This window comes from Camelus ferus, chromosome 17 (assembly GCF_009834535.1).
Source record: "Camelus ferus isolate YT-003-E chromosome 17, BCGSAC_Cfer_1.0, whole genome shotgun sequence".
Lineage (NCBI taxonomy): Eukaryota > Metazoa > Chordata > Mammalia > Artiodactyla > Camelidae > Camelus > Camelus ferus.
The window spans coordinates 29854812-29874193 of NC_045712.1; the positions used below are offsets into that span (position 1 = coordinate 29854812).

The following is a 19382-nucleotide window of genomic DNA, read 5'->3' on the forward strand; positions in this document are numbered from 1 at the left end:
AAGCAAACCTTCCCTCGCAGCCACGTGGATCCAGCTAGAGATTAGCATAGCAAGTGAAGTACGTCAGGCAGAGACCGCAACTGTCAGATCTGCTAAATAAACCCGGTAAGAACGCAGCACACAAAATCAGCACACAGACAGCAGCAGCGCTCCTGCACACCAGCAGGGAGCGCTCCAGGAGGGGCGCTGAGAGGGCAGCGCCTCCTGTGGCTGCAGGAGGACGAGCAAAGCCTCAGGAGCACGTCGGACCCGGGGGCCAAAAACCCGCCGACGAGACCGCACAACACTGCTGCACGAGATTGAAGAAACAAGCCTACGAAACACTTCTGAACGAAAACACACCCGCTGCAAAACACCGCTGAGAAAGTTAAAGAGGACCTTAAAAAGCAGCACAGGGACGACATCCTGCGTCCACGAATCAGGAGACTTGTTAACACGTCACAAAGTGACCCACAGGTTCAACGCGCTCCCTGTCCAAACTCCAGCCAGGGGTGCTGTTTTGCAGAACTAGAAAAAGCTGTCCTAAAATTCACATGGGATCTTAAGGAGCCTCCAATAGCCAAACAGTCCTGAAAAAGAACCAAACTGGGAGTCCTTGCACGTCCCTCCACAACCGCAGCGCCTCAAACACCGTGGGGCTGGTGCCGGCTCAGACACACAGGCTAGTAGGCAGAATGTAAGCCTCTGGGACGAGCCCTTCCACACACGGGCCAGCTGACTTTTGGCAAAGGGGCCAAGACCACTCAATGGACAAAGGACCAACTTTCCAACAAAAGCTGGTGCTCGGGGGAAAGTGGTGCCGGGGAAACCGGCTGTCCGCGTGCGAGGGCGAGGTCGGGCTCTGACCTTACACCGATGGGGAAGTTAGCTCAAATGGATCAAGGACCTAAAGCCAGCAGCTAAAACTATAAAACTCTTAGAAGAAAACAGAGGAGGAAGTTCACGGCGTCGGATGTGGCGATGTCGTCCTGGCTGTGACACCAGCAGCCCAGGTGAGGGCGACCGGATGAGCCGGGCCCCGTGAGCGTCACACTTCTGTGCACACGGGGCGCCGTCAGAAGACGAAAAGATGACCAACAAAACAGGTGAAAGCATTGCCCCAAAATGGTAAGGATTACTATCCAGAATATATAAAGAACACCTACAACGCAGCAAACAACCTAATTCAAAAATGAGCAAATACTTAAAAAGACATTTCAAAGGACTTGAGAAGACACAGGCCAACCTCGGAGACCTCGGGGCTGGGCTCCAGACCACCACAATAAGCAAATATCCCAGTGAAGCAAGTCGCACGAAGTTTTTGGTTTCCCAGTGCATTTAAAATCACGTTTACACTCTAGCCTACTGTGCGTGCAACATCATCATGTCTTAAAATGCAGCGTACACATTTTAATTAAAATACACTTCACTGCTAAAAGTGCCAACCATCATCTGCGCCTTTGGCGAGTCACAATCCTCTTGCTGGCAGAGGGTCGTGCTCCGATGCTGGTGGCGGCTGGCTGATCGCGGTGGAGGTGGCCGAAGGGAGGGGCGGCTGGGACAGCTTCTTGAAACAAGACAGCGGTGAAGCCTGCTGCATCGGTGGGCTCTTCCTTTCAGGAGCAGCGTCCACGTAGCCCACAATGCTGTTTGGCTGCATTTTACCCAGAGGACGTCTTTCGCAATTGGAGTCCGTCGTCTCAGACCCTGCCCCTGCTTTCCCAGCCAAGGCCGCGCGGCGTCCCAAGCCTGGGGTGTCGCGTCAGCCGTCTCCGCGGCGTCTTGGCCGGGAGGAGGCTCCCTGGCGGGGAACCGCGCTCTGCTCGCCCACAGGCAGCAGCCCCGCCGCCTCCAGGCTTCCCCCTGCGGCCGCGGCAGTCCAGCCACACCTGCAGCCCCCATGCCTCACTCTGGTTTTCTTGCTTTTCTGCCACATCTGCGGTGACTCCCTCCACTGGAGCCGTGAGCCCCTCGAGTCATCCAGGGGGGTCGGAAGCAACTTCTTCCAAGCTCCTGTCACGGGCGATATTTTGACCTCTCCCCCAGAATCACAGCTGCTCTTACTGGCATCGAGAATGGGGGCTCCTTCCCGGAGGGTTTTCAGCTGGCTTTGCCCAGATCCGTCAGAGGAATCCCATCTGTGGAAGCTAGAGGCTGACCAGATGTCTTTCTTAAGTAGTAAGAGTTGAAAGTCGAAAACCCTCCAAGGTCCGTGGGCTGCAGAAAGGACGCGGTGTCACGGCCTCAAAAACAACGTGAACCTCGTCGTCCGTCTCCCTCAGCGCCCGGGTGACCGGCGTTTGGTCAGCGAGCAGTGAAACTCCAAAAGGCATGCTTTTTCTGGGCAGTAGCTCTTCACGGTGGGCTGAAAATCCTCAGTAAACCATGCTGTAAACAGGCGCTGTCATCCGGGCTTTGTCGTTCCGCTTACAGAGCACAGGGGGGTAGATTTAACACAATTCTTAAGAGTCCTAGGACTTTGGGAGTGGCAGGAGAGCAGCGGCTCCACCTGGGAGTCGCCAGCTGCCTCAGCCCCGAGCAGCCTGTGCTTGGAGGCTCGGAGGCCGCGCACTGGCTTCTCCTCTTAGCCGTGAACGTCCTCGACGGCACCTCCTTGCAGCAGGAGGCTGCTTCATCCACATGGAAAGCCTGTGGTGTAACGTGGCACCTTCAGTAAGCGTCTTAACAAGACCTTCTGGGTGACTGGCCACTTGTGCTGCCCAGCACCTGCTGCCGCCCTGGCACTCGGAGTTTCTGGAGACGGCTTCCTAGCTGTCGGCCGACCTCGGCTTTTAACATGCCTTCCTCACTAAAATTAACCATTTCTAGCTTTAAAAAAAATCATCTAGCTTTTGATTTAAAGTGAGAGACGTGTAACCCACCCTTTCACTTGAGCGCTGAGAGGCCACTACAGGGTTATTAACTGACCCAATTCCCCTGCCGTGTCCTGGGGGAGGGAGGCCCGGGGAGTGGGCGGCACGGCCAGTCGGCGCAGCGGTCAGACACACACACACGTATGGATCAAGTTCGCCGTCATGGGGCACAGTTCATGGCGCCCCAGAACATTTACAGCAGTAGCAGCAAAGACCGCTGCGCACAGACCATGGTAACAGACACAATAATGAGAAAGTCTGAAACGTGCTGGGCGTGTGGCTGGGAGGGCAGCTCCCAGGGCGGCGGCCGGGCCGCACTCACCTCCAGCTCGGAGGTGCACACGGGCTGTGTCGGGAGGCAGGAGACACACTTGATCCTGATGGTCAGGGGGTTTAAGTCCCGCTTCTGCTCTTCAGTCATGATAGGAACTTCCGTTTCCAAAGTCAAAAAACAATCCAAGATGTTGGCAGACCTCCCACGGCCACGAGTCACGACGACTTGCCGTCCTAGAGGGCAACACACACAGCGTCAGATGGTCACTCATGCCGGCTCAAGATGAGCACAGAGGGTTCGGGCACCTGGGAGCCAAAGATAAAATTACACCTCCAGGAGGAAGGCTTAAATAATAACTGGCAAATGCCGACAGGCAGCATGTCTACACCAGCTTCTCAAACGGGGGTCCCCTGGGCCCTAAGGGAACTTCACTTCTGCGGTTTACCCTTGTGATGTGAGCACTTCCTGAGCCACCTACAGGACGGCTGACGCCCAGGTCCCACCCCTAAGCAGTCTGATTCGCTTGGTCTGGGCTGCAGCCTCCCCTCAGGGATTTTTAAAATCTCCCCGCGTGATTCTAGCCTCTAGAACCTCCACCCTAGACCTGTGTCGTGTGGTAGCTGGCAGCCGTATGTGGCTACTTGTGTTTAAGTTAATTAGAGCTAAGAACCATTTAAAATGCACTTCCTTCGTCCCCTGAGCCACGTTTCAGGGGCTCCGTAGCCACGTGCCACCGTGGGCGTGCGGGAGCCAGCCCTTCTCTGCAGAAAGCTCTCCCGGAGGGCTGCTCCCAGCGGTGACCATGTTCCAGGACAGGGGACGCCAGTGTCTATGTTTGGTGCCCACTGTGGGCACCTGGACTGTCGTGGTTTGGGGAGGAAAGGGTGGATGTTGCCGCAGAACCTGCATGGTAGGTCTGAGCCAAGGCCAGCGTGGCGCACCCCGTGCTATGACGGTTTTGCAACAGGGTGACTACAGGAAGAGGGGTGAATCGAGCCACTGCAGGACACACTGGCAGGTGAGGGGACACTTCTCATCGAAGGGGCCACACCCTTCACCAGGTGTCCCCAGGTGGAGACATACTGGTGAGGGCAAAAAAAAGCAATTAGTTTCAAATCCCAGATCTGACTGTTCGTCGTCATGTGACCTGCAAGTTAGCCGCTCTCTGAGGCTCGATTTCCTCGGAACAAAGAGGGCAGAGACCCCGCGTTTCTCAGGGTGAAGAGGACCCCAGAGGGCTTGTGTGGGGCCAGGGGCCCTGCCAGCACGGGGCACATGCTCCAAGAGGACAATTTTGAGGCTGGTAAATGTGGTCTCAGGGCACACGACGGCCCCCACTCACGCTCAGAAAGAGCGGTCGCCTCCCAAACGAGTCCCGCCGGTGTGTGCACCGTCCGCGCAGGCTGGGAGCATCTCCTGGGGGCCCCGGCTGCCCCCTCGCGCCTCTCCTTGTAAACTGGCTCACTAAGGCCACAGCCAATTCTGACTTGCGTTAGAGGCTTTTGTAAGCCTTTTTGTCTCAGCCTGCCCAGTTCAGAAGACACCTCTGGTGCAAACGTCTATTCAAATCATCATTCAGAAATTTGGGGTGGTGCCAGCCGCCATCCAGGGCTGGCGTCTCAACCTCAGTGCTACTGACATTTGGGGACACAATTCTTTGTCGTGGGGACCATCCTGTGCATCACGGGACATTTAGCAGCATCTTGCTCCCAGTTGTGACCACCAGAAACGTCCCCATACGGTGCCGAGTGGCCCCCGGGGGGGGCACACATGCCCACAGTGAGAACCACGGTTCCATGTAAGGAACGAGGTGAGGGGGGCAGACCCCGTGAGGCTTGTGCACCTGCAGCGGCCAGGCTAGGGGATGTTAAGTGGTCGCCCAAGGTCTCTTGGCCAATAAGCAGCAGAACCAGTGTCCAAACCAGGCCTGCTCGGCTGCGTGTGGCCCCTCCGCTGCGCAGTCAACAGAAGCATTCACATGCTCAACTTCTTGTAATAAGTATAACAGAAAAGAGTGAAAATACATATATATATATACATGTATGTACGTGTGTAACTGAAGCACTCTGCTGTACCTCTGAAACTAACAATGTAAATCAACTCCACTTCAGTAAAAAAATAAGATAAAAATGACATTAATAGAAAAAAAAAAACATAAAGAGTTCACTCCAAACACGGAACCTTTCTGGACGCTCACTAGCTTCCTGGCCAACAGCATGCACCACTGAGGTAAGAAGAAGTCTACGGCCCAGTCCGACATCGAAGGCCCTACCGGAAATGAGCATGCTAGTCTGGGAATTAGCTTACGCTATTTTATTTCACGGCAAAAAAAATGCACAACAGACCGCTGAGTTACAGCCACTCGCGGTCCATCACCGCGCCCTGCAGCATCGGGGCCACGGGGAGGTGACTGCGCTGCCACCGCCGAGCCCGGGCCCTGCCTCCCACCCACCCAGACGTCTGGCGAAGCAGCTGCCACCTCCCCGCCAGCAGCGCCCCCTCCCCAGTCCTGCTGCATGCAGGGACCCCGCAGCGCAGTTCACACACAGCCTCTCCCCGGGGGCCTTGCTGCAGCCGACCGGGGTGGGAACGGCCCCCGGCTTACAGACTCGGAAACAGACTCGGAGAAGGCAGGCGGTCTGCTGACAAGCGGCTGAGCCGGGACCCAAAGCCTGTGCGGGGGGAGCTGCTGCAGCAACGGTCACCTTACGGGCCGTGACGGCGCAGGCTCAAGGGAGGGGGGGCCCGGGCACCTCTCAGCTTCTCCCTGCTGAAAATGGCCACACCCGGTGGGCCAAGACCACGCAGGCGTCTCCAACCCCTCCCGGCAGAGGTGAGGAGCAGGTCACCCGGGGCCCAGCCGCCTGGAGGAGCGCCGGCTCCTTCTGGGCACCAGACCAAGGGAGCCTCCGCCAAAGCTGCCGGCTCCCGGCAGGGCCACGTGCCGGACTGGCTGGAGAGCGCACGCGAGTCTCTGAAAACACTCCTCGGGTGGGACTGGTTTTCCAAAATCCACTTAAAGGCGCAGGAGTTAGTATTTTATCAAAACGCATGGAAGGCAACCCGAGAGCTTGAGAGGACTGCGACCTCCCCGCCGCCGCGGAGCTGGACACCCACCCGCGGGGCTTCACCCTCCGCGTCCGCCCACGTTTCCGCAGACCGGCCAGGAGAGGGCGCGCGTTCGCCCCACGGCCCAAACCCCACAGCGAGGTAAGCTTGCAATTACTTTCTCTCAAAGAAAGAGGGTCCCACACATTACCTTTTTAAAACAAAGTCACATAATTTTACCCAAAATATATTCTGAGCCTTCCATTATCCAAACATATGGACCTAATAAATACCTATTTATTATTTCTCAAACCAACTTTATAAATGGTGATCAATCTTACAAAGCAGAAGCAAACCCCTGTTCTGCACTGAGCTGTGTGCCCTCAGGTAAGTTGCTTGACTTCTCTGAGTTTTGAGTCCTCACTGGAAAAGTAGTGACGATAATCAACCCCAATGCCACCACCACCAGTTCACTGGGAGGATCAGAGTTTGTCACAGAAGTAAACAATGGGACGTAAATACTGGCTCCCCGTCCTCATTCCCTTTACTAGATGTTCCTGCAAAAATCTGCAGGAACGTGTTTATACCAAGTAGCCTCCTACCCTAAAAACAAACTTGATATTTATTATTCTCACAGGTTTGCCTAGACTTTGGAATCAGACCTGGGTTCAAATCCTGGCTTCACTTACTCGCTGTGTGATCTTAGACAGTGCAACTGACCTCTCTGTGCCTCCGTCTCCTCCTCTGTATGATGGTGACAGTCACCCCCACACTCTGCTGAGGTGGCATGGAGCGGGGACTCAGCAACCGTGAGCATTCCATCTCGGGACCTTCTTGTCACACGTGAGAAGCAACCAGAAACTGCAGGGAACAGGTGTGGCTACCTGCGAGGAGCGGCATTATCGCCAGCTGGACGGAGAAGGCGCCCTGCTTCCCCTGGCCTGCCATCCTGGAGTCACTTTCCTCCTCTGCTCGAGATTTCTTCCTCCTCTTCTGGCTCTTCTTTCTCCAGTCCAGTTCCTTCTGTCTCACTGTGAAGTCAAAGGAAGGAATGAGCACCAGGAGGAGCTGCCGTCCCAGCCGCATACCTGCCCTACGTGCTGCAGGGATGCGGGAAGGTTCCTGGCGCCCCCTGGAGGCAGAGTTTGTTCTCTGCGCTCCCACCCCATCCCTGCAACCAAAGAGGCGTCCAAACGTGGAGAGCAGACCCATTGTCGGGACATGCAGGAAGAAATGAAGGGGTGTCCCGATCCCCGGCTCTACCACCCGAGAACGTGCTGTGATGACACCAGCACGACGGGGTATCAGAGTCTCCTCCACGGCAGCTCTTCCCCTCGGTGCTGGGCGTGGGAGCTGAGCCACCAAAGTTCCAGAACCGGGTCTCTCTCTCCTGAAGGGAAAGCGCCTTAACCATTCTGAGCCCCGATTCCCTCTCGGGCCACATGGGGGACACAGCCCCTACCTCCCGGGCATTGGGAGGAGTCGGTGAGCAAAGTTACTGAAGGCGCCCAGCTCAGCGTCCCACTCAGATCAAGAGGGAAAAGGAGAGGAAGAGACACATAAATCGGAGTAATTAAAACCATGAGCTATGGTTCCCTGACAGAAAGACCAATGGAAAGGGGGGGAGGGTGTACCTCAGTGATAGAGCATGTGCTTAGCATGCACGAGGTCCTGGGTTCAATCCCCAGCACCCCCATTAACAAAATAAATAAATCTAACTAGCCCCCCCAAAACATGTAAAAATAAAATTAATAATTTTTTTTTTAAAAAGGCCAATGGAACTGACCATTCTGGGAAAAGCCAGAAATTGACCCACACCCACAGGGAGACTCAGATGTCAGAGGTGGCATTTCAAATCAGTGAGGACGGACTTGTCAATGAATTATAATAACTCTCCATCTGGAGGCAAATGAAATTGTTGGGCACCTCACACTACAGGCAAAATGAGCTGCAGGCGACAGGTGGAACACGAAGGGGGGACCAACAGCAGGCGGGCAGGGCGGAAGCGGACTAGCTCTCCGCCAGACGGCGCTCTGGTGGCCAGGGACTCACCGGCTCATGGACAGAGGCTGTCTGCAGGGTCTGCAGAGTGGCCCACACAAAGAGAAGTTGGACTTTTATACGGCCTGGATTTTTGGCAACTGTTACCATGTCCAGCGACCGTGGGCTGGGGTGAGTGCCAGCTGCCCTCTCGGTCCCAAAATACAGGTCCAGGTCCCAATTTGCAGTGGGGTGCACAGGTGCCATGCAGAGTCACACAGGTGCAGCCCTGCCCGGGGCGGAGGTGGAGACCTGCGGGCCTGCCCTGGGCCACCCTGCTGGCTCCACGCCGAAGCTCCGGGATTCAAACCCAGAGCCGGCTCCCCATCCACCACCCACAGCTCCTGACCCTCATCAGCTGCACGTGAAAGCAGCTCGCGGGAGGACTACGAAGCCAGCCCAGGGAGAAAAGCATCAAAAGCGTCAGAAGAACTCACTGGAGACCAGACTGCCACCTGGGTGAGAAGGGCTTGTAAACGTTACCCAGAGTACAGACTGGAAAGGAACAGTCAGCAGGTGCACAAACAAGACCCCTACGTGCGCTGAAAGGGGGAGTCACAGACCCCGGCCCGTGACGCTCACAGCGCTCAAACCCGCCACGCGGGATCACTCAGAAGACCTGAAAAACAAGCTCAGGGGTCAGTAAGCAAAAATGGAAACTCAGAAGAGAACAGTCAGTGAAGAAACAGGACGAGGCGAGTGACCGAGGAACGCTGACCAAGTAAGCGCCCGAGCTGCTCTGGGCCCCACTGGGAATCTGGGACGGAGCCCGACGGTGCCGGGCCGGGCGACGACGTTGACCAACGGGAGCTCCCGGGACCGCCGTCGGGAGAGGAAGGAGGGACGGCTGGGACGCCACACCTGCAGCGTCTCCCCGGGAAGGGTGGGCGGCGCATCTCCTCCGCCCGTGGTCCCGCCGGGCGCCCTGGACCCTCCTGCAGGCGCGCGAGGGTGGCCGTCACTGCAGGGCCGGCGGTGACGGGGAACTGGCGGCGGCGCCGGTGTCCCTCAGCGGGACGGCACGTGCGAAGGGCATGCACCCACCTGCCGGGCGCCCCCCGAATTTGGGACAGAGGGGCTGGGGCTCCCACAGCCAACACAATAATCTCAGAAATGAAGAGGTGCTGGAAGAGACGTGTGGCGGGAAGCCATTTCTGTCATCTACAGAAACCGGCGTCGGCCCGAGGCCGTGTGAGTGTGACGGGGGCGGGGGCCACACCGACTTCCGTGCAGGCGCTTCTCAAAAGCACGGGATGCACAGGGGCTTACATGGGACCTGTAACCTTTCATTTCTTGTAAAGAGAAGAAAGAAAATAGGAACAAGAAAGAAAGGAAGCGTGGCCCAACAGTAGCAGCTGAATCGCGGGACGCAGGGTGCTTGCCTTTTTCCGTGTACTGTCTCCATTTCAAAAGAAAAAGGAAGGTTCGAGAACCTCGTTAACATGCTTAAAGGACAACAAGAAGGAGTGAGGCTACTTAACCTGGGGAGAGAAGCCTCGGCAGGACCTGCGGGCTGTGCAGATGGGAAGTGCGGGCGCGTCTTTCCTGAGGAAGAGGGACGGCTGCAGCCCCATGTCCCCCCCGCCCTGGGGGCGCCCGGCGCTGCGGCCTCCGCGTGGGACCGGGCAGCACACTGACTGACTGGCTGAGGGTTGAGGAAACGATTTGCAGCAGTGACGCTGAACGAATGGGAGACGGCAGCAAGGCCCCGGTTCTAGAATTTTCCATCTCATGCTGGAAACCCAGCCACTGGCTGGAAACCTGGTGAGGAGGTCTCGGCCGAGAACGAGGACTGGGTTCGGTGACCTGAGGACCCGTGCCCGTTGGCAGCCCGCCGCTGAGATCACCCACTTCCCCGAGAGCAGCTCCTGTCACCTGGGACGCTATTCCCTGCACCTCAAGGAGCAAACAGCTTCCAAAGAGAGCGTCTCCACACCCCACCCTCTGTGCTTCCCCAGCACCCACACTCCTACCCACACAGCGCCTGCCACGCAGAGTCAGAATGACTTGCTTGAAAGTCTCTGGTCGGTGTCAGAGATCTTAGTGCTCCCCGTGCACACAGCACCACGGGCCAGGAGCACGGGCGCACGGGCGGGGTGGGAAGCGGTGGATGGATGGACGGATGGATGGACGGACGGATGAGGTGAGTTAGGGCAGGTTGGCTAAAATTGCATGCAGTATTTTTCACTTACGAGTACTGTTTGGTCAGGTATCAAAGAATCTGTGGAAGCCTTCAGAATTTGAAACATTTCCTGATTCTCTTCCAGGTCCAGTTATCCTACAAAATTCCCAAACCCCATCCTAACTTACTTTGAAATTTTTGTTTTTCCAACAAGTTCGACAAGCTGTTAAACGACAATCTTTCAGTTAACTCCTTCATCTCGACCGAGCTGGCCCCTCCCAAAAAAATGGCTGGTCTTGAAATATTACATCTAGAAAATTCATAAAGAGAAAAACAAATGGAGGTGAAAAAAAAGTCTAGGACCGGATCTAAGAACCTATTTACTGGACAACCTGTGCACGACTGCAACCCAAAGCTTCTCAGGTTTCAGGGTGCACACGAATCACCCGGGAACGCTCCTGAATAAAATGCAGATCGTGGTTCAGAAAGCCGGGGCAGCCCCGAGACCCCCGAAACCCCCGTGTCTAAGAAGCTCCCAGGAACGCTGAGGCCGCTGGTTTGTCCGTCCCCCTGCACTATCGGTTCCTGACCAACCAGGACACATGGTGGAAAAACTAGCTTTTTTAATAAAAGCAACTGAAACTCTAAAATATCCAGGGATTCATTTACAGGAATTACCCTCAACATCCACAGGAAGAAAATGAGCCCTGCTGAAAACCATAACGGAGGGGAGGAATTGGGTGAGAAGATACACCATGACCATGGATGGGACAAGTTCACAATGTCAACATGTCAGTTCTCCCCAAAGTAATCTATAAATTCAAGCAAAAAAATTTTTAATCAACATTTTGAAATGACATGTTCTCCTGGTTCTTCCCATTCCATCCCCCCAGGTCACCAGCTGGGCCTCCATTCTCCTCCTAGTCCCCACAGCACCCGAGAAGCCTCCTTCTCTGGAACTTGTTAGGCTCCGGGAAGCGCAGGGGCAGCTGCGCTCCCAGCAGGAAGGGCTGTGGACCCGGTCATCTGAAGGGGCGGGCTGGGACCCTGGCTTCACCCACACTCCCCAGGTTCCCAGGAGTTCTAGTTGTGTGCCTTTGTGCCAGTCAGCTGCCCACTCAGTCACCTCACATAGAAAACGGAGACAGTGACACCGCCCCCCGAGTGAGCGTTCTGAGGCCCCAAGGAGTCAGAAGACCAACCTCACAGGAGCTCTGGGCCCGACGCACCGCACGAGCTCGAGCACAGGCACCCTTTCTCCATCCCTCCATCTCGCCGGGACTGCAGCGGCTCCAGCTGGACTGACGTTCCCAAAGTCCACGTGACCCCTGGCCGGAGTCGCTGGGGCTAGCCCAAGGGGGGCTCCACCCCCACCCCCCAAAATAGCAGGGGCCGTCCTTACCGTGCTGTGGCAAGATCCTCCGTTCTGAGGAGCTTCTCACAGTCCTCAGTGCTCTGGGAAAAGGTCTCCGATTCTGCTGGGTGAGAAGCGGGGACATTAGCCCTGTCTCCAGACGTCTTGCTCCGCCCTCGCCCACCGAGAAGCGAGGGCCCTGACACACCTGCAGGGCCAGCCCCCGGGCCGCAGGCCTGGAGAGCCGAGCAGTCGGCAGAAAGGTTCGTGACTGCGTGGCGACGAGTATTCACGAATAACCGCGACTGTGACTATCTGGGCAAACGGAGGCAAGAGAAGGCCTCCATGTCCTTATATAATGCCTCCCGCCGGGGGAAAAGAAGAAAGGTCTATTATCTATTCAGCTGTCCACTTCTAACGTGCACGTTCGAGAATACTGAGAACACTGCCCAGCTTCCTAAGTGCCCGCCCGCAGGGACGGGGGAAGCGCGTTCTACAGCTGCCAGCAGGTGAAGTCTTCTGCAGTCACCACGAGCAAAGTTTACGGAAAGTCACAAAGGAGATGGGGTGTGCACGTGACGACACTAATCTCAGAATACAAAAGTGATGTATGTGACCTCGTCTGCGAAAAAAAATCTCAGCACAGAAACAAAGAATTGGCCGCGATACGATTATCAAAACATTACAACGTTCTCTCCTCGGGAGGGAACCACAGCGCCTTCTCCCTGCTTGCTTTATACCTTTCCATACTCACTGAATATTCTGAAATACAACCCAGAACCATATGCAACTTCGGCAGTTAGAGAAGTTTTCTGGCAAGTCACAACAATGAAAAAGAATCCACAGCGGGGAGGGTGTAGCTCAGGGGTAAAGGGTGTGCTGAGCAGGCACAAGGCCCGGGGCTTGATCCCCAGGACCTCCAGTGAAAATAAATAACCCTAATTACTTCCCCCACCAGATAAATAAATAAATAAAAATAATTTCTTAAAAAAAAAAAAAAAAGGATGGCTATTAAGAAAAAGAAAAAGAATCCGCAGCAGAAGTGAGCTGTGCAGTGAGAGCTGGTCTGCTCGGCTGGTACGTGGGACAGACTCCCGGGCACACGTGCCCTGCCAGCAACCTCGATCAGTTACCCCCTCCCCGGCTGTGGCCTTGTACGCAGCTTATCCACAAAGGGGGCTCCACTCACCGGGCACAGACTTTAAGCCTTTTCCTGCTTTTTCTGGTTTCCCCGGCAAGTGCTCCTGGTGCGACTCCTCTTTGACATGAATGCCCTGTTCGGACAGTCTTCTCTGACTTAAAACCAGGTGCTTCACCTCCTCTGGAATGCAGGAGAGAGGCCCGCTGACTCAGTCAACCAGACGTCCGTCCTGAACCCACCCCCACCCCAGGCGACAGTCCGGCTCCTGGAGCTGGGGGCGGAGCCGCGGGTCGGTGGGCAAGGCTCCTGCCCCCCAGAGTGGTTCCCGGGGCGGGGGGCGGCCTCGGAACACCAGGCAGCTCAACCCTCCACCGGCCTCGGCTTCTCCCAAACGAGCCGAGAAACCCTGGGTACCTGCTGCTCCGTCCGACATTCACACGTGGCTGTAAGGACGGCACCACATCCCCCTCTACACTCGGTCACTGAAGAGAGCTGACCCTTCAGCCCAGTGAGGACAACACGCAGAGCCCCCCACCCCTCCACGCCCATCACATCTGTCAGTCGGGGGCTTTGCGCGCACACGGCCGCGGCCAACATGCGTGGAGCCATGAGCGACCAGAGGGAGGGAGTGACAACGAGACGATGCATGCTGAGGGACAGATCACAGTTTCGGAGAAGAGTTCAGGCCAAGAGCCCCTGGTGCCTGGAGGCAGGCCCTGCAGTGGGGAAAAGCCTCGAGTGTCTGGGGAACGGGGCTGGACCCAGTGTGAAGGTGGGAGCGGCAGTGGGACAGGCAGCGGGGAAACCCGCAGAGCGGTGAAGCGCCAGGGACGACGCGGTGATTTAGGAAGGCCAGGGGACAGCAGCAGGAGAGGAGGCAGCTGAGGGGCACAGAGCTCCCGGGAGCAGCACGCAGGCAGGCCTGGGGTGGGGGCGCGGCCCAGAGGGGAGGGCACAGCTGGGGGCAGCTGTGACTTGGGGGGCTTCAAGGCAGGCTTTGTCCAACACCGAGCAACCGAGAGGCTGAGCAGATGTAAGAGAAGGAACTGCTGATGTGTGTGGGATGTTCCGGTCCAGACCAGCAGGCGGAGAGCTAGCAAGCCTAGCACGTGACCTGCGGTGCATCCAAGAAAGTTTCCTGTCCCCCATGTAACATGAAACAAGCCTCTCGTGTGGTGTCCCTGCACACCCAGCAAACAAGAGTTTCCGGAAGATCTCTCCTTAAGTGGAAAAGGTGGGGCTTCAGACAACAGGTACACTAGAGCCGTCTTTGTTAAAATTTTGTGCCCAGCTGGAAAACGCACGGGAAAATGTTAGCCATGACCCTCTCTGCTCAGACAGCATGGGGTTTTCATTTTTCCTCCCTTTGGCTGGTCTACTAAAATTGTTTTGCAAAGCGAACATACACTGATTTTTTTTTTTAATGGAAAAATCTACTAAACATGAGACGCAGTGATGCCAGGCGGGGGAGGGGCTGGAGGAGGGGCGGGTGCTGCCGGCTCGAGGATGCTCACAGCAAAAGGCCCGCAGGCCCTCCCTGCAGGGCCTGGGACCCCCTTGTTCCTTACTTTTCCAGCCGGCTGATTCTACTCACCCTTCCAAGCCTGGCTCCCATGGCCCCTTCTCCAGGAAGCCTTCCCGATACCCCCACCCCAGCACCCTGCTCCAAGGTGAGGCCACTGCGGGGCAGCTGGAACCTGCACTGAGGCTGCACTCCAAGGGCATCAAACGCCGGTGGTGCAAAGCCCACACTTTGAGGATGTGGGTCTGTCCTTTGGTCCAAGTCAGAAAAGTGACCTTGAACCCCATTTTCTCTCCCAGGACAAGTGGGTTAGAGGCAAATCGGGGCTCTTCGCCAGCGATGAGGGGAGGGGAGGATTCGGGCACAGCTGGGAGGCCGGTCTGGCCCCTGGAGGGTGGAGGCCAGGGTTAAAAATCAGAAGCCCCAAGCCCCCAAGGGCAGGCAGGCTGCTTGAGGAGGAAGAAGGCGGGACACAGGAGAAAGCAGACTTCCAGTCATGGAAACTTGGGTTGTGGTTCTGGCGCTGCCACTCTGCTCGCCCCCCAACAGCGCCCCCTTCTGCGCGTTCTCAGACTCCCGTCCACTGATGTCAGACGACTTCCAGCATCTCCAAAACCTGGGCTGCATCTTGCAATGAGCGCTGCAGCCTGGTTTCACTGGCAGCACTTTGCTATAGTTTTAAAACTCTCTATAGACAACGCAACCCTCCTTATTGCCGGGGACCCCCTGCCCGGCACAGCCACAGCCCCTGAGGCATCTGACCAGAGGAAGCAGGTGCCCAAGGTCACCATTAGCTCAGGGTGGAGACGGGCTTGAGTTCCGCTGTGGGACTTCAGCCTGGGTCTTCCTCTTTGAGAGAAGTTCAAAAGGAGACCTTCTGGCACTGGTACAACCTTCACACACGAAGAGCCCAGTGGACCTGATGGAAATGTGGTTGTCCCGGGGCCGGGCGGCTCTTTAGTCCTCTCTTTCATTTCTTGATAGCCTCTACTTATTTTTTTTTCAGTGAACACACAAGACATCCTGGGAGACAGGCTGGTGGGGGCTGCCCCCCGGCGCTGCCGGGGGCGGTGGCTCAGGGGCGCGCACGCCGAGCACAGCCTGGGTAGATGGCGTCTCTGACGCAGAGACCAGCACGGACCCCGGGAAGGTCAGGTGACTGACAAGGGGGTGCTGGCTTTCATCCTATTCCTGAGGAGAAGCCATAGCCTCCAGAACATTTCAAAGACAACACAAGTACCGGACTCACCAGAAGAGCCCACGTCTTCCAAGGCTGCGGCCGCCTTCAGTCGGTAATACTTGACTCTCTTCGGAATCTTTTCTTTCGTGTCCCAGAGCCTCAAGGTTATTTTGTGAAAATTTATTTTCTTTAGCAATTCCTTTGTCACCTTGATGTTAAAAGTCTGGGTCCAGGACACCCAGACCTTGTCCCCTTCTGGCCACGGCCTCACGGTCTGCGTAAGAACAGCAAGAGACCTTGAAAAGCAAAATCACGTGCAAAGACGCCCTCCCAGCGACTCCCAACCTGGACCCAGCGCTGTGCCACAGGCGGGCGTGCGTGCACCAAGAAGTGGCAGGAGCTGCAGAGACTTCGGAAACACCTAAGAAATTATTAGATAGATATGTCTAATAGAGGGGGGAGGGCAGAGCTCAGCGGTAGCAGGTGTGCTTGGCACACACGAGGGCCGGGGTTCGGTCCCTGGTACTGAGACTGGGGGAAAAAAAAAAAAAAAAATATATATATATATATATATATAAAGTCACATAGTTGGTATTATTAGGTTAGTGCATATTCCCGTTCGGTAGGTCTGGGGTGGGGCCCAAGATCACACATTTCTAGCAAGTTCCAGGGGAAGCAAGCATCCTTCGTGAGCATTAGGCTACATGCAAAGCCGCCCACCTACACACACGCCCACCTTTATCCTCGAATCCAGGAACACCTTGGCCAAGCCTGAAAACACCACGATGTCCACTCGCTTGGGCTCTCGGTCGTCCGGCAGCAGGAAGTACTCCAGGTGGCAGTAAGAGCGAACCCTGGCCACAGGTCTGTCCATTTTAGGCTGTTTCCTGTGTTTCTCAACCAGCTTCGAATATTTTCCTTTGCGACCTAGAAGATACAGATGGAGTGAGGCTTGTTTTAACCTCACGTCGGAAAGCAGACCCATCTCCACAATTCCCTGGAGTTCCAAGAGGAGCCCTAGGCTGGAGACTGCCCGCAGGCCCCCCATGCTGCTGCCACCTGGGGGCTAAGATGTGGGGCCAGCCCTTCCAGCCGGGAGAGGAGCAGGACCAGGGCTGGGCGCCAGCAGGCAAAGCATCAGGGCCCGCCTCTGAGGCGAGCCTGCCTCTGAGGCGAGCCTCTTCTTAGATTTTTCACCTTAGGCAGTTCACCTGCCTCCCCCTAGTCACGGCAGCTCGATGTGATCTGTGTGATCCCAGCAGCGTGAACAAGGTTCTGAAGCACACCCTGCCCGGGGGTGGGGGCGGGGAGGAGCCCCCAGGGCCCTCCGCAGCCTCTTGTAGGGGCAGAGCTGGCAGACATACCAGGCAGAGGAAAGACCCCAGCTGAACCTCACGAGGGCGGCTGTACGATGTTGGCGGGGCTGGGGGGGCGGTCAGGATGCTGAAAGCGAGGCTGGGCTTCCACCAGTGGCCACGGCCTCTGCGACCTGCCCATGACCTTAAACTGACCCCAGCGGGATGGGGCTTTGGACACCATGAGAGGATGCTTCAGGAACTCCAAACACTGCCTCAAAGCTTCATTCTACAAAACTGTGACTGTATTTAGAGCTGTCATGTAAAAATTTCAAGTCGTTATCACCAAGGAGGCTGCTATATGAACGGAGCACCACCAGGAAACTTCGCTCTGGTGCAGAGTCTGGAATGGAACCTCTCCTGCCTGTCCTCGGTGGGTGTTAGAATGTCTTGTGAAGGCGCACCTGACCAGGAAGCTGGCAGTTTCACAGGTCTGCCTTCGGGCTTAATCCACGGTGGCCAGCAAGCGGACACAGACCCTCTCATTTCCTGTAGATGGGACTGCAAAACTGCTACAGCACTTCAGGGGGCAGTTCGGCAACTTCTGTCCCCAAAGCGTAAATGCGTGCCTTAGAGCCAGCAGTTCGGCATCTCAAAATGCAGGCTCCAGAAGTACCCACACGGATGCCCAGAAACGCACTGCCAGGACGTCTGTTGCGGAATTGTAAGCCCCAAACTGGAAACAGCTTTCACGTCCACCAACACAGGGAAGGACAAACTCGACACATACACTGGAAGGCTGTGTCGGCGTTTTAAACAAACAATAGCAAAGGCAAACACATCTGTTCACGTCCTACATGGTACCCAAGACGTGCCGTCAAATTTTTTAAGCTATAGAATAGAATATGCAGGATCTCTTTACGATACCCAAGACACGGGAACAGTCCAAATGTCCATCGACAGATGACTGGATAAAGAAGCTGTGGTGTATCTGTACGATGGAATATTACTCAGCCACAAAAAGAGTAAAATAATGCCATCTGTGGCAACATGGATGGACCTGGAGATCGTCATTCTAAGTGAAGTCAGAAAGAGAAAGAAAAATGCCGTATGAGATCACTTATATGTGGAATCTAAAAAAAAAAAGGACACAAACGAACTACTTATTATTTATAACTTGGATGACTGATTTCTCAAATATGCACATCTGACTGTCCTTTATGACTGGATTACAGCATTCTGTTGATTCTCATTTTATGGTTGGCTTTATTCCTTTGATAACTATGTAAGTTTAAAAAGCTAAAGCTCTAAACTGTTCTTAGAAACAATGATCAGTACACATATGTAAACTAAAAATAACATGCAGTGTATTGTGTATATGTATTTACATACGATACATTGTGTATTAGCAAATTGTAACAATTCTACCTAATAAAACTGAAAAATGGAAATAAAGAAAATGTAGGATCTCAGTTCTCTTAAAGAACGGACAGAAACATTTATAAATAGGTTCATAAACACTCAGGTATTGAAGGAAAAAACACGGAAGTTGAATTTTATACCCAGCCAAAGATAGGTCCTTCAAAGGCATTAGTACCATAAAAATACTCTCAGGCAAGAGCTCATAAATTGAGCTGCACAGAGACCTAGTCTGTAAATGCCTCCGGAGGAACCGCCACAGTAAGAAAAACAGGCCTAGGAGATGCAGCAAGAGATGTGAGGGTGAAAGGCGGTGGAGTAAGCACCAGTTTGCTTGTGAGGTGGTCTTTGCAAATGTCTTTTTCTGGGTTCTTTTGCCTGATATCAAAAGATCAAAGATGAAAAGCATCATTATGGATAGAGGAGGTCACACGTAATGACAAAAAGGTCAATCCACCAAGAAGACAGGTCAACGTGAAACATGGTATTCACCTAACCAAACCACCTCTGAAGTATGTGAAGCAACCACTCTCAGAACTACCAAGAGAAGCTGAAATTAATCCTTATGGAAGGACAGTTCATCTAGACCAAAAACATCCTTTTGTATATATCAAAAAGTGGAGGACTAGTCTCTGCCCTTAATCTTGGGGCTCAACTATGTGACTTGCTTTGCCAATAAAAGGTTCACAAGTGGGAGGAGCCCAAAGACTTCGAGAGTGCTGGGCCACTGGGCTTGCCCTCTTGTGTGCCTCTGCCTTTCCGGGACAGAGCTGTGGCTGGATGGCCCACGTGTCCTGGAGGAGGATGAGCCCCTGCAAGGAACCCAGCCTGGATCAGCTGACTTGCTCATCCAGAAACAGGGACTCCAGCTGGAAGCCACTAAACTGGAGAGCTTGTTCGGGTTCGTTACGAAGCATGTTTTTGCAAAAGCTAATTATCTTCACACTCAAGAGATTTTGATTCACTACATCTGAGAATCTGTATTTAAACAAAGTCAGGTGATAAGCCAGTTTACGGAAACCAATGCCTAAACCTCTTGGTTGTTTCTTTAGCTGCAAAATGCAGAAGTAACATCACCTACTTCTTGGGGTTTTGAGAGGTCTAAGTCTGTGAAGCCCACACAGTCACTTCCTTG

The 19382-nt window shown here is 54.9% G+C and overlaps 1 protein-coding gene and 1 long non-coding RNA gene across 12 annotated transcripts in view; one reads left to right on the plus strand and one right to left on the minus strand.

The window, feature by feature from the left end:
• LOC116657187 lies at positions 1-15618 on the plus strand. The gene is made up of 3 exons (XR_004312211.1): positions 1-1954; positions 12250-12257; positions 15606-15618. It is a non-coding gene; the product is annotated as an uncharacterized LOC116657187 (long non-coding RNA).
• The window catches only part of CFAP92 (cilia and flagella associated protein 92 (putative)), a 107485-nt gene that overhangs the window by 30513 nt on the left and 57590 nt on the right, over positions 1-19382 (minus strand). For all 11 annotated transcript variants that reach the window (XR_004312209.1, XM_032458752.1, XM_032458749.1 and 8 more), the window contains exons 9-15: positions 16270-16460; positions 15603-15807; positions 12880-13011; positions 11739-11814; positions 10525-10646; positions 7059-7205; positions 3175-3359 (exon numbers count right to left, since the gene is read on the minus strand). Coding sequence is in view for 10 of the 11 variants with exons in the window: in XM_032458752.1 (XP_032314643.1) it covers positions 3175-3359; positions 7059-7205; positions 10525-10646; positions 11739-11814; positions 12880-13011; positions 15603-15807; positions 16270-16460 (1058 nt within the window). In the remaining variant the exon portion in view is untranslated. The remainder of the gene's footprint in view (positions 1-3174; positions 3360-7058; positions 7206-10524; positions 10647-11738; positions 11815-12879; positions 13012-15602; positions 15808-16269; positions 16461-19382) is intronic.